Source organism: Lepidothrix coronata, unplaced genomic scaffold, assembly GCF_001604755.1.
Source record: "Lepidothrix coronata isolate B3197 unplaced genomic scaffold, Lepidothrix_coronata-1.0 Scaffold101, whole genome shotgun sequence".
In the NCBI taxonomy this organism is placed as follows: Eukaryota; Metazoa; Chordata; class Aves; order Passeriformes; family Pipridae; genus Lepidothrix; species Lepidothrix coronata.
Genome location: NW_016690281.1, coordinates 2,791,609 through 2,803,955, shown reverse-complemented (window position 1 = coordinate 2,803,955; position 12,347 = coordinate 2,791,609). Strand labels below are relative to the sequence as shown.

Genomic DNA, 12,347 nt, shown 5'->3' with positions numbered 1-12,347 from the left:
ACTTTGTAATTTTTTTTTAAGAAGTAAAGAAACACAATTATTCTTTTGGTCACAATACCCCAGTGACCAGGACCAGCAGGCTCAGACCAGGACTTCTTGTGCCATTTGCAAACAACACACAAAGCTCAGCTTCTCCCAGAGCTGCAGGCGCTCTCTTGCTGCCCTTTTGTGAAATTAGGGTTTAATTCTCTGGAATAAGTCTGCTAATAAGGACTCCCAACACACCCATCCTCTGGACAGAGTGTACCCGCTCATGGCTCCCGCAGGAGCTGTGACAGGAGGGGGACGGGGAAGGGGGGGGAGAGAAGAAAATAAATATGCCTCACAGAGCACAAAATGCAAGAGAAATCTAATACCCCTTCGCAGAGTAGTGAGAGTTCACTGGAAAAGAGGTATTGGTTGCACTGGCTGCGCTCGGCAAGCACTGATTTCGGCTGGAGGGCCTCCTGTCCTCTCCCTGCTCGTCATATCACGTTCCACACTCTGTGTTAAGCCACCCCTGGGAACATTTCCCACGGCACTGAGGACACGCATGTTTGCGATGCTGCTGCCGTCTGGGCGGCCAACAATAGAGAGGGACAATGTGATCTTTATGTAACGCGGCAGCCGCGCACTGTTCCCCTCTGCTCGGGGATGAGATGTTCAACCCGTGAGGCACAACAAGTAACAACAACCTGAAGGGTTAAATACAACCACCGAACCCCTCGGCCTTGCTGGGGTTGGTGCTGGGGTTCCTCCGGGTGTGGGTGGGTGTAACCACGTGCCCCATTGTAGCTGTTCAGTGCAAGAAACATAACCCAAAAGCCAGGTGAACAGTCATCTTCAGACCCTGTGATCTACGGCCCAGGGGAGCTCCTTCTCCCTTCTGCAGCCTCAAAGCCCAACCCAGGGATGCAGACACAAGCCCTGCATCCAGTGCTCAAACCCTCTCACGGTCCTTTGCTCCACAAATTTCTACCAGAGTCCTTACACAGAGGTGGATGAAGGAGGCTGAGCAAGTCCTTTCAGCTATGATCCTCTCGCATCTGCAGCAGGTACCAAAGCTTAATGGCTACAGGAAGCAAAGCAATGTTCCTGGTTTGGGCAATGCACTCGCTTTGGTTTCTGAGAACATCAATCTCTGGAAAATGATTGTACAACAAAATCTCGAAATGAAACGAATTCATTGCTGCTCTCCAGCCTTGGGAATGAAATGAGTAAGTCTGCAGTCATTACAACAATGTCCTGGTAAAAATAAACAGGAAAAGGCACTTAGTAGGAATGCTTCATAGTTAAAAATACTGTATCTCGTCTGAGGTCATTCTGGTTTTTTTATAGGAACAAGCATGCGTGCCTCAAGGTGATCTGATTTGGTATTACTTCAGTCCTGTTAATGGGTGTACACTGCAGCCACAGACAGATGGAAAGGTTCTTTTCCCCAGTTCAAAGTCCTCCCTGAGATTTTGCAGATTGAGCATCTGCTGTTGGGCTCACAGTAGATGATCTTTGGGCTCACAGTTCTGAGGAAAGAGGCAGGAACTGGAACACCTGGCTACGTGGGGGCATTTGGGAGTCTGTCTTCTCTTAACCCAAGAAGACTGACGAGGAGGGTGCTTTCTATCTTAGAGGGGCATTTCTATAGCAAAGAAGAGGTTCGAGCCAGAGGGGGTCGTGCTGAACAGCAGGCAGGCACAGAGATGATGCTGGACAAAGGGCAGGAGGTGAGAAAAGTGGGCAGAAGGAGTACTGTAAAGGATCATAAAAGCTGCACGCACACTTTCCTTCCCTTAAAATGTCTTTGTGCTTTTATGGCAAGGATCTGCTACAATTACAGCTTCTTTTATAAGCGAAGCAGAAACCAGATAACGAGCAAACCTCCCACCGCACAAAGGAGGTGACGAAGGTGTTCTGGGAGCCCTGACGGCCAGGCTTCCCCACAACAGCCAAAAGCACAGAAAATTGCTAAAACCCATCTCTATTTCACCCTCTTCAGGGGTGTGAGCTGTTCATAGCCTTTTTCTTCTCCAAAGCACACCAAAAATTAATGTGCCTACACAGACAGCGAGTGAAAACCCTTCAGCCAGACAAAGCAGCAGCTTGCACATCCCAACCCGCAGAACAAGCCCATGGCCGCATCATCCTTGCTCTGGGGGAGTAAAGAGAGGGAACAAAAAAGGTTCTACAAGGAAAAAAAGCCAAACAAGATATTGTCCAATCCAGATGAGTAGATACTGTACCACAGTGGGTCACAATTTCCATGATGTACGGGAAAATCAAGAGCTCCCACCAGCCTTCCTCTCCCTGACACTAACATCTGCTGGGAGATCAGGGGAGTTTGATGAAGCCACCTGCAGATGCACAGACAGGCCTGGGGTTTCCAGCTTTTCTGGTAACCAAATTTTTAATTTCCTAAGAAAGTCACCCCTCATTCCTGCATGGGAGCAAGCACAGAAGTTCAGATGGCTTGGCAGGAAAAAGGAAAATCAGGCAGTGGCTCCACAGCCCTTCCCTTGGTTTGGGATACAGGGGTTTTAAAGCCTTAGAAAGGGCAATATAAGGCAGCCCAGGGGGCTGCACATACTTATTTGCTTTAACAGAGATGAGGCTCCCAATATTTACTAAGAACCAGCCTCCAACAAGCGCTGCTGTGATCAGAGTGCTGAACTATCTTGTTTCACACTCAGGAGAGCAGGGATGTGGGATGCTCCTGCCAAGAACCATTTCCAGCTGCTCTTGTCATTGGGGACATCATATAGGCGGAAAAGAGAAGGAGGGTTTTGCTTTACTGATTTACTAATCTACCTTTCTACCCATTTGCTGCTGCCATGTAAGCAACTGGAGGAGAGTGTCACCTCAGAGTTCATGGAGGGGGGAAATAGAGAAAATGAGGTGGCATTTTCTTTGGGGTGCCAAACCTGTGTGCCATCACCCTGCTACAAGCTGGATCCATGAAACCCCAATGTCTCCCTCCACATGAGTCTCCAGATGTGCAGTAGATCCAACTGCATTGTGACGGGAGCGCGGCAGCGGGGCTTACAGGAATAACCTCCCAGGAGCACCCAGCAGACTGCATGTCTCTGCATTTCTTCGTCAAGACAGCCTATTTTGGGAGATCCCATCCTTCTGGGAACTGGGTAGGCTTCTGCAAAACAGTCTGTGCCACGGCACAGCTGGAGAACAGCCGGCTCACGTCTGTGACTGTGGCAGGCACACAACACGGGAAGTCCCTGTCCAGCCCCCGGATTGCTGATGTCCCAGGGATGGCAGTGGGCTTCTCCCCTCAGGGATCCAGCAGCTCCCTGCTATACAAACACTGCCAAAGCCCAGGACCACGTGGGAGGACCCAATATCTTCCATGCCTCCTGGTCTGGGTAGATCATATAACTTTCTTTTTTGCCTCCAGCTGCATTTTTTGCCTTGTCCCGTGAGAAGCAGGTGGTCACAGACTTGCCATTTCATAGACTAATATCTCTGATCAGCACCTCATCAGCAGGTGAAAGGGTTTAGCAGCAGGATAGCAGGATAGGGATAGCATGAGATAGAGAAGAAAGGGCCTCTTCCAGCTTCCAGGGTCTACAGGTAATCCTCTGATGCATATGGAAACAAGACTCTTGGCTTAAATAAATTTTTTTCATCTTTTGTGTACGTGTGCTGAGCTACTCCAGCAGGGCTGCCAGCAGCCTGTAGTTTATTTTTAAAACAATAAACAAGAGAAGTCCAGTATATACAACAAAGACCCTGGGTTTTCAGAGAAGCATTCTGCAGATGCTAAAAAAAGGAGGTTGCTTTTCGGGTCAGCTGTGAGGTGAGAGACAGATTCTGACCTTGGTTTTGAGAAATGCTGAGCAGGCACGTCGCACACCAGCTGGATCCCAAATTCATGCTAGGAATAGGCACAGAAACAGCTCAGCTGACCAAGCACAGCCTGTCTTGGCAGGTATCTGTGCACAGTGGGTGGGCAGCTGTTGGAATGATTGCCACCACCTTGCCTAGAGTCCCAAGGGCCTGGCTCAACACACAGATGAAGCATCTCAGCTCACAGCTGCCTGGCCAGGCTGGGCTCCACGATTTCCTCCACCTCAGGCAGCTCAGCCTGCAAGGACATCATAAAAATATATTGCACAACTTCTTCAAGAAGATTTAGATGAAAACATCACCACCTCCAGATGGGAGGCTGCGGGAAGCAGTGCTGGGACGAAGGATGTGGCTCTCCCTCGAGGTGCCAGTGCTCCTAATTGTGCCACTCCAGCCGGCACACTGGAGGGTGCGACCCAGTTTTGGTGCTTGTTATGTGGCTCACAGCAGTGTCAACACACTGGAAAAGCTAAATTTAGGAGACAAACAGGGCTGGTGGTGTTACACACCCAGCCAGGACTTGCTCTGTTATAAGACAGCTGGAGAATCGATGCCATCCGCGAACCACACGCGAAGCCCTCGCTGCCTGAGTGAAAGCGTTACCAAGTCACTTGGAATAAAATTGCCACTAAATGCTGTTTGGGAGACAGAAAAAAAAAAAAAAGGCTAATCCTCACTCTTTCTCAGCCATTGTAGGAAATGAAAACGGCTATTGCTGCCTGGTAGAGAGTCCAATTATGAATAATGTGCGTTCTCTCCCTGCACAAAGGATGAAAGGCATCAGAGCTGGTGGTGACATTTTAAGACCGGAGATGTAAGAGCGAATCTGAGCCTCGTTGCAAGCCCAGCTTTACCCCAATAAAGAAACACTTTCTGCAGTCAATTGCCTTGCAGCATAGCTTGAAGCCCCGCTATTGATCTAGCATCTGTTATAAGCAGATAATCATCGCCACTGTGCCGCGGCTTCTATGATGGGGTCTAAAAGCACTTTCCAGAAGCTGGTTGAGGGCTGTTTTCTGCTCTCCCCCACGGCTGCAGGCAGGCAGAGGTTTGCGTGGGAGCCCACAAAAATCTCGCAGGCTTACAGAATTTGAAGGCCAGAAAAAAATATTAAACTACCCCCAACTCATTCATCTCCCAGCGCTGTAAACTTCAGCTAACTGAGGTGTACTCCCTGCTGCCATCTCAGCCCTCATGCAGCTATTCCATACCCTGCAATTTCCTTTCCCCAGTGAGGTGCTGACACACCACCATCAAACCACTGCTCAATCCTTCCCTTCTGTAAGACAGGCAGTGAGAGTTGCTGAAATCCCCCAGCATCAGGCTTTTTTCTCCTGTCCTAAAAAGGTTACTCAGAGTTTCAGTTCTCACTGAGGTCTGAATCCCAGCAACTTCTGAGCTTCCAGCTGCTTCCCAGCAGCGTGGGGAGATTTGGGGCCAGGCACCTTCCTCCGAGTTTAGCAAGAAGTGGTCAGAGGTAGGTGAAATCAGGCTGCCAGTGTCTGCAATCTCTCCCCTCCCCACCAGCACAAGCACTTCTTACCCACTTGGCAGATTCCTCCAATCTCCAAAGAAGGAGAAAAGGATGGGAAATTAAAAATAAATGAACCAAGAGGTACACATCCATCAGGAGCCAGGCGTTGTCAGCCCAGGTCCCTGTGCAGCTACTACTTCTTTAATCAAAACCTCATGCAGCTTAAACGCTTGACAGAGGTCTAGAACAGAGATCTTGCTACCCTGAACAGGAAAAGCTGCAACCTTGAAGAATAAAATCGCTGTCTGACGGGGTCTGTGTTCTTTAAAATCACGCTAAATTACGCCAAGCCTGTTCCTAACTGTGACATTTGGGGTTTCACCCTGCAGATTCCTGTGAGACACACGGGTGTCTCGAGGGGGTGACCGGAGGTGACGGGAGGAGCGAGCTCTGGGGCGGCAGCTGAAGATGAGCCATTTCTAAATCGGTCCCTGACGCCAGACCTAAATTTTTAAGAGGCTCAAATCAGGAAAAGATTGCTGATGGATGCACTTCCCACTTAAAACTCACTTGCGTGGTGATGGACGTCAGACTAGTGGCCTCATGGCTATGCCTGGTTGCTATTGAGAGTGACAGAAACCTTCCAGCTTTCTGGAAAGTCCCCTTGTGAAAAGGCTCAGCCAGCTCTTTAAAGCCTCCTGTGTGCAGGTTATCTACCTCTCCTGACTTGAAAATATTTGTCCCTGAGGAGCTGTTATTTAATACCTTCCTTAGTTACCAAGGGATGGGAAGCTTCTCCCATGGTTCTGTGGCTTTCCAAACACAGATGGGATTTATTGAAGTTCCTGCTGCTCTGGCCTCATTAACGTTTTATGGCACAGCTCCAGAGATGTGCCTGCTCCTTGCCGGGTGCCCCTCTACAGCCCCACAGTACCTCAAGTCTCCCAGCTGCACGGAACATCCTTGGGGAGTTTGAAGTGATTTCATTCCCAAAACAGCTCCACTGCTGCCTTTTGGGACCTCACCTGTGTTCCTGCCTCATGCAGGACCACGGCTCCCAGCAGCTCCTTTCATAACAGCCACGGCGGGTGGGAAAGCAGAGACAGCATGAGGAGGAGAGGGGGAAAAAAACCCCACAGAATAGTGCAGGAACACATCCAAGCTGTGCTGTGGCAAACATAACCTGGGGGCTGCCCAGGCAAGGATGGGATTTTAACATATACAGAGGACATGGAAGCAGAAGAAGGGGCGCAAGCCCTGAGTTTGTTGGGGAAATGCAGTGGGCAGCCCTGGAGAGACACTCGTGGTAGCCTCCTACACATGCCCACAGGGAGGAGGGTGGAAACTGGGAGACCCGAGGCCTTTTTGGAATAGCTTTTCTCCCCTGTGGAGAACAGGAGGGAGCATCAGCATAATCCAGCTGGAGTCTGCAAATTGCCCCACTTAGGCTCTGGTCCTTGAAATTGCTCTCTTAGCCAAAGTACATCCATTGACCTGACAAGCATCAGGTTTTTCTCTGGAGCCACACTCCTCCACAGCCTCCAGAGTTCGTGCTTCATCCCCAAACTCTGCAGGTTTAGTCCCAGAGAAACATGCCTGGTGCTTACTAGGCCACCTTGCTGTGCTGGAGGTCTTGATATGCACCTCTCCATGGAGCCAGGGTTTCCCCACCACATATTTATTCAGAGGCACTGCATAGGAAGGACAACCCGGCACCAAACTTTGGAAGAGGCAGACCTGGCTGGAGTTCAGCAGAAACAGGGAATTAAGACACTGAACTAAATCAATCCATCCCCACCCAATTTCTATCCAAATCAGGAATTTCATGCACAGGAGGGATTTTGAGCATGGTCCCACATTACTTATTGAGCAGAGAGAGCAGAGAGTGCTTGGCGCTGTGCAGAAATCCAGTCTTTGCACTTAAGCTCTTGGAAACCCAGAGTAATTCAGATGCAGAAGAGATCTCAGCTGCTGGGAAGGAACCCAAATAGCCAGGGACAGAGGGAGCCTGTGCAGGGATGTAGGGAAAGAAAGAGCTGCTGGTTGGGTGCAGGCAGGGGACACTGATCACATGGAAAAAAGGACGAGGAGGAGGTAAAGGAAGCAGGTCAGAGAAAATCAGGGATGTCTGGGGCCACTCTTGCTGAAATGTACCCAACACTGGGGGCTTGTTTAGGGCTGCAGTACCCACAGATCCCCTGCAAGAGCCTTCCAGAAGTGCCTGATGTGAGCCACACACTGTGACTGAAAACTCGAGGGAGATGCTCCGGTGCTCGGGCAGAGCACAGAGGTGTGGAGGCCCAGGGACTGTGAGATCCACCCGGCCTGGTACACCAGGGGACACACGGAACGCCACGCTCACCTCCCCAGAGCTTCCCCCAACACCCAGCTCGGGCTGCTCACTCAAACCCACGCCGAGATGCCTCCTGCTCCCAGACCCAGCCTTGCACGTCTGGCTTGGAGTGCCACCTGCTGCCAACGGCACCGCTCTCCAGTCACCGGGAGGGGACAACAGCAACGCGGAGCAACGAACTTCCTGCTGTTACATCAGCTTTCCCTGTCCTTTAACAGCAGCCAAACTCCTGAGCCAAAAAGCAACGCTATTTCCCAAGCTGCAGGCGTCCCACGAGTCGCAGGCGTAGCAGCAGATGCTAATAAAGTACTTTTTTCTTTCTCTTTCATGCAGTTTTTTTTGCCAGAGCCTGTCTCTCCCCCCCGAGACCACATCCTGAATCTTCTTGTTCATTGATTCTTTATGCTAAATGATGACTCCGCAGTCGAAATAATGTGGCATATTCCAGCTCGCATTTCAGACACCGTGAGACTTTTTAATAACGAGTTGCATGAAAAATTAGGGAGGCTGCAACAAAGAGCTCCGACAGAGGTTTCCAAAGTGACTCACAGTCAGGAGAGCCTCGCTTTTCCAAAGCCCAGCGTGAGACAATCTCAAGAGCCCCCACGCTCAGAGAGAGATGAGTCCTCCCCCTCTGGAAAAATAAGGCCTCTTTAAGGAGAATTCTCCAGGGAGAGAATCCCTGTCGGGAGGTTTGGTGGGCAGATTTCGGAATCGTGGCTGAAACGACATCCCATTCTCATGAGTGCTGGCAGGGACATTTCACCCCATATTTCAGTTGTGCTGCTGAGGGTGCTGTGGGGTGAGAGTCCCCTCATCCTGCAGCCAGCCTGCCCAAAGCTTCTCCCTGCTTGGCACATTGGCTCTGCAATGCTCAGAAAAGGGGCCAGCAATGACTCCTGCTGCTCTTGCAGGGAGGCAGCAAACCACAGTGGTGGCAGGGCAGTGGACACTCTTCCAGCCATGGTTCCCAGAGCACTGTGGCCTCCACAGACACAGCGAACACCACCCGAGCACAGGTACCCTGCTCCCGTTGGGGCTGGCTTGCTGCCAACCCTGCGGCTCTTTGCCAGGCTTTGCAGCATGGTGGAGGAGGAATTTTTTTTCAGGTTAACTTTTGGCTGAGTGTTTTTCCTTCCTTCCATCCACACAAACAGCTGCCAATGTATTTCAAGGGGAAGCAGTGGGCAACGTACGCAGTGCAGCCCCCCTGATGGGGGTCAATGCTGTTTATGCTCAGTCCCAGTGGTGACCAGTGCGTGAAGGACGGGTTTGATTGCTCTCCCCCCTCTCCCAAGCTCAGCTCCTAATTCCTGCTGCATCCTGTGCTGGCTCCCACCTTCACCTCCTCTGTGACATCCCTCATGGTCACCTCCAGCCCCAGGAGCTCACTCTGCAGCACAGCTCCTTGCTCACCCACCTCTAATGTCTAACTGAGCACCATTCCCCCCACTCAGCCCATCAGACTTCCCCAAAAGAGGTTTCTCCTCCAAAAGTGCATCCCAAAGGAAGCTGGGAAAGGAAGGCTGAGAGTGAAGGAGCAGCTGGAGTGCAGGCAGCTCTTACCACATTCCAGAAGAGTGGGTTGAAGACGATGGAGAGCACAGCCACAATGAAGCCAGTGTCAGTCACATCCACGTAGCCAAAGAGCCGTGCCATGGCTGCCACATCCACCTGGGGAAGGAGAGATGGTTACTGGAGTGCAGGTTCCCATGGGACACTGGCCATTACACCCAAACATGGGGCACTTCACCTCAAATCAAACCCATCAGCTGCCCCAAGAGTGGATGAATCTTCTAATGGCCCAAAGCAACATGTTACAGCTTGCAAAGCACTGTGTCAGGGTGCAAAGCCCAGCAGGAGAATGAAGGCCTCTTCCAAGCCATTCCCCAAAAACCCCAGGGACACTGGGCTCTCTGGGAGCCCCACACTCACAGCAGTGCCCAGAAGGACATGGGCACTGCAATGACACTGCTGCTCTCGCTTTGCTGCTCACAAAGTCTCACAAGTCTCACAGGGCAGCTGCCAACCCAAGTATGTTTCAGGAAAGGGAGCACTGTCCACAGCACCTCGGTGTCCCTGCGGACAGAGAAGTGCCCCAGGGATGCTGGTCTGCATGGAAACTCCAAGCAATGAACTGTGTCAGCCTTAAACTTGTCTTCCATGAAAGAATAGTGATGTAAACCCCTTCCACAGCGAGGGGGATGCATTTGCATTGTAAGAAGCTGCAAAAGAATTTCCTGTCTTAATGACAACAAAAAACCCTTAAAACTCACTGTTCTCCTTATAAGAAAGAGCTTTTTTTCCCAGGATGGCTCCTGACATTGTCAGCATTTTTTACATGCAGTAAGCCATGCTGCTTCTCCCTCCTCACTCCCTCTCCCTGTGCTGCTATTTGATGAAAGACAGTCAGGGCCTTTTTTTTTGCCAAAAACTTTGAAAACAAAAGACAAAACAGCCCAGCCCAAGCCCTTTCCTCGCTTGAAACAAAATCAAAGACAACACTGAGACATGGAAGGTTTTTGCTTCCCCAACACAGCTGTGTTTGCAAGTCCTTTGGATGCCAGGGGACAGAATGGCTCGAAAAGGCATCGGCTCCACCTCGCCCATCCGGGAGAGAAATTCCCACTGGCTCCTCAAAGGTTCTTGGAAAGAACCAGAGCCACAGTATGATTCACGGAGAGGGGCTGGTAAGCACAGCACCGCTCCTAGCCCAAAGAAAAGGCTGTGGGAATAGCTCCCGTGCTGGCCCAGGGCACATCCAGTCACTCCAAGTGCCTCCTGCCCAGCCATGACCACCCACAGTGCAAAGTGCAGGAGAAAAGGCTGTACAGCCACGGGGAAAGGGGGGATCTTTATGGGGGTCCACAGCCTCCTTCAAACCACTACCAGCCCAGCTCCCCCAGGATTCTTCATCTGAGCCCTGGGGACAAGGGTGCTGGTGAGAGAACAGCCCCCAGGGCCTGATCCTGACCCGTCTCCCCCTGTTCCCACACTTGCCAGCCTCTCTACCCTCCCTTCACCCCCAAGCAGCCCTTTCCCACCAGACCTTGTCCCTTCAAACTGTAAAGCCGTAACCCAAGCACCCAGACAGCTGCTGGCACCGGGGCCGAACTGTCTAATCCTGCTTCAATTGCAATCCTGCAGGACCAGGACAGCTTCTTTCCTCTCGTTTTGTACGGTGCCGAGCACACCGCCAGCACGGGCTGAACAAAAGCTTCTTGACCTACTAACTCCCGGCTGGCAACATCGTTAACATTGCACTCACCTTCTTTTCTGCTCCTCAACAACCAAATTCGCGGCTGCTGCCAGCGGGAGGCAGATTGGCCTGTGCCTGGTGTGTGCTTTTCGGGATAAAAGGGGAGCCCTAATGGGATGAGCTGTCTCTGCGAGCTGCTGGGACAGCCACGTAACAGGCACAGAACATTCAACTTTGCCCCCTCCTCCCCGACGAGAATCAATGACCGTGGCAGGCACTGCCCGCTTGTCCACAGCTTCAAAGTCAGGGAAGGTGGGAGCAGCACAGGCACCTCGGTGAGAGATACATGGGCACCTGAGAGATATATGGGTATCTGGGTGAGAGATAAATGGGCACCTAGGTGAGAGATACATGGGCACCTGAGTGAGAGATATATGGGTGCCTGGGTGGGAGCTGCACAGGCACCCACGTGAGAGCTGCATGGGCATCTGGGTGAGAGATAAATGGGCAGCTGGGTAAGAGATAAATGGGAACCTGGGTGAGAGCTGCACAGACATTCAAACAAGAGCTGCAGGGGCATATATGGGTAATAGCTGCACAGGCATTCAAACAAGAGCTACAGGGGCATATATGGGTGATAGCTGCACAGGCACCCAAGGTAAGAGCTGCACAGGCATCCAAACGAGCTTCACAGGCACCTGGGTGAGAGCAGCACAAGCACCTGGGCAAGAGCTGCATGGACACCCAGGTGAGACCTGCATGGGAACCCAAACGAAAGCTGCACGGGCACCTGGCTGAGAACAGCACAGACACCCAAACAAGAGCTGCACGGGCACCTGCGTAAACCATCACGGGCCTCCTGCGCGGTGCCGGTGCCGTCCTTGCTGCGCGGCCCGAGCGTGGCTTGGGCGGAACCGGGCTGGGGAGGGCAGCGGGTGCACGTGGGGCACCGGGCACCGAGCGCCCCGGGCCTGCTGCGCCTGCGGGCACAACCCGCGGGTTATTCCCAGCGGATCCGCCGAGCCCCGCGGTGGCACCGGCGGGGGGAGGAAGGGAGGGGGGCAGGATCCACCCCCGGGCTCCCTCCCCGGGGCCGCCCTCCCGCCCGCCCGCGGCCCGCCGGTACCTGGCCGTAGTCCAGGCCGCCCAGCCCCTCGCAGCACTCCCGCGGGAAGCGCCGGGCCCCGCCCGCCGCCGCCTCCTCCCGCCGCCCCGAGCCCGGCCCGGGCCGCCCCGCCATGGCCGCGGCCGAGCGCGGGGCCCGCCGAGGCGCTGCCGGAGCCGCGGTCCCGCCTCCCCGGGAGGAGCCGCGCCGGGCCCGGGGCCTGCGGGACGGGCACGGCACTGACCTCGCCTCCGCCGCGGGTGCGGGAGCGCGTCCGGCCGCCGGGCCTGGGCTTCGACCCCCCGGGCAGCTGGAGTGGGGCTGGGAGTGGGAGTGAAGTGGGAATGGGAGTGGGACAGCCCCGGGGAGAGAGTGGGAGAGA

At 53.0% G+C, this 12,347-nt stretch overlaps 1 protein-coding gene across 2 annotated transcripts in view; it reads right to left on the bottom strand.

The window, feature by feature from the left end:
- The window catches only part of PEMT (phosphatidylethanolamine N-methyltransferase), a 41,378-nt gene extending 29,317 nt beyond the window's left edge, over positions 1 to 12,061 (bottom strand). Inside the window, exons 1-2 of one of the 2 annotated variants that reach the window (XM_017823268.1) lie at positions 11,987 to 12,061; positions 9,228 to 9,335 (exon numbers count right to left, since the gene is read on the bottom strand). In XM_017823268.1, coding sequence (XP_017678757.1) covers positions 9,228 to 9,320 — 93 coding nt within the window. In that variant the 5' untranslated portion in view covers positions 9,321 to 9,335; positions 11,987 to 12,061. Of the gene's footprint in view, positions 1 to 9,227; positions 9,336 to 10,929; positions 11,116 to 11,986 lie in introns of those variants that run through there. The other variant, XM_017823269.1, reaches the window with a different exon arrangement.
- Between the last annotated feature and the right edge of the window lie 286 nt (positions 12,062 to 12,347).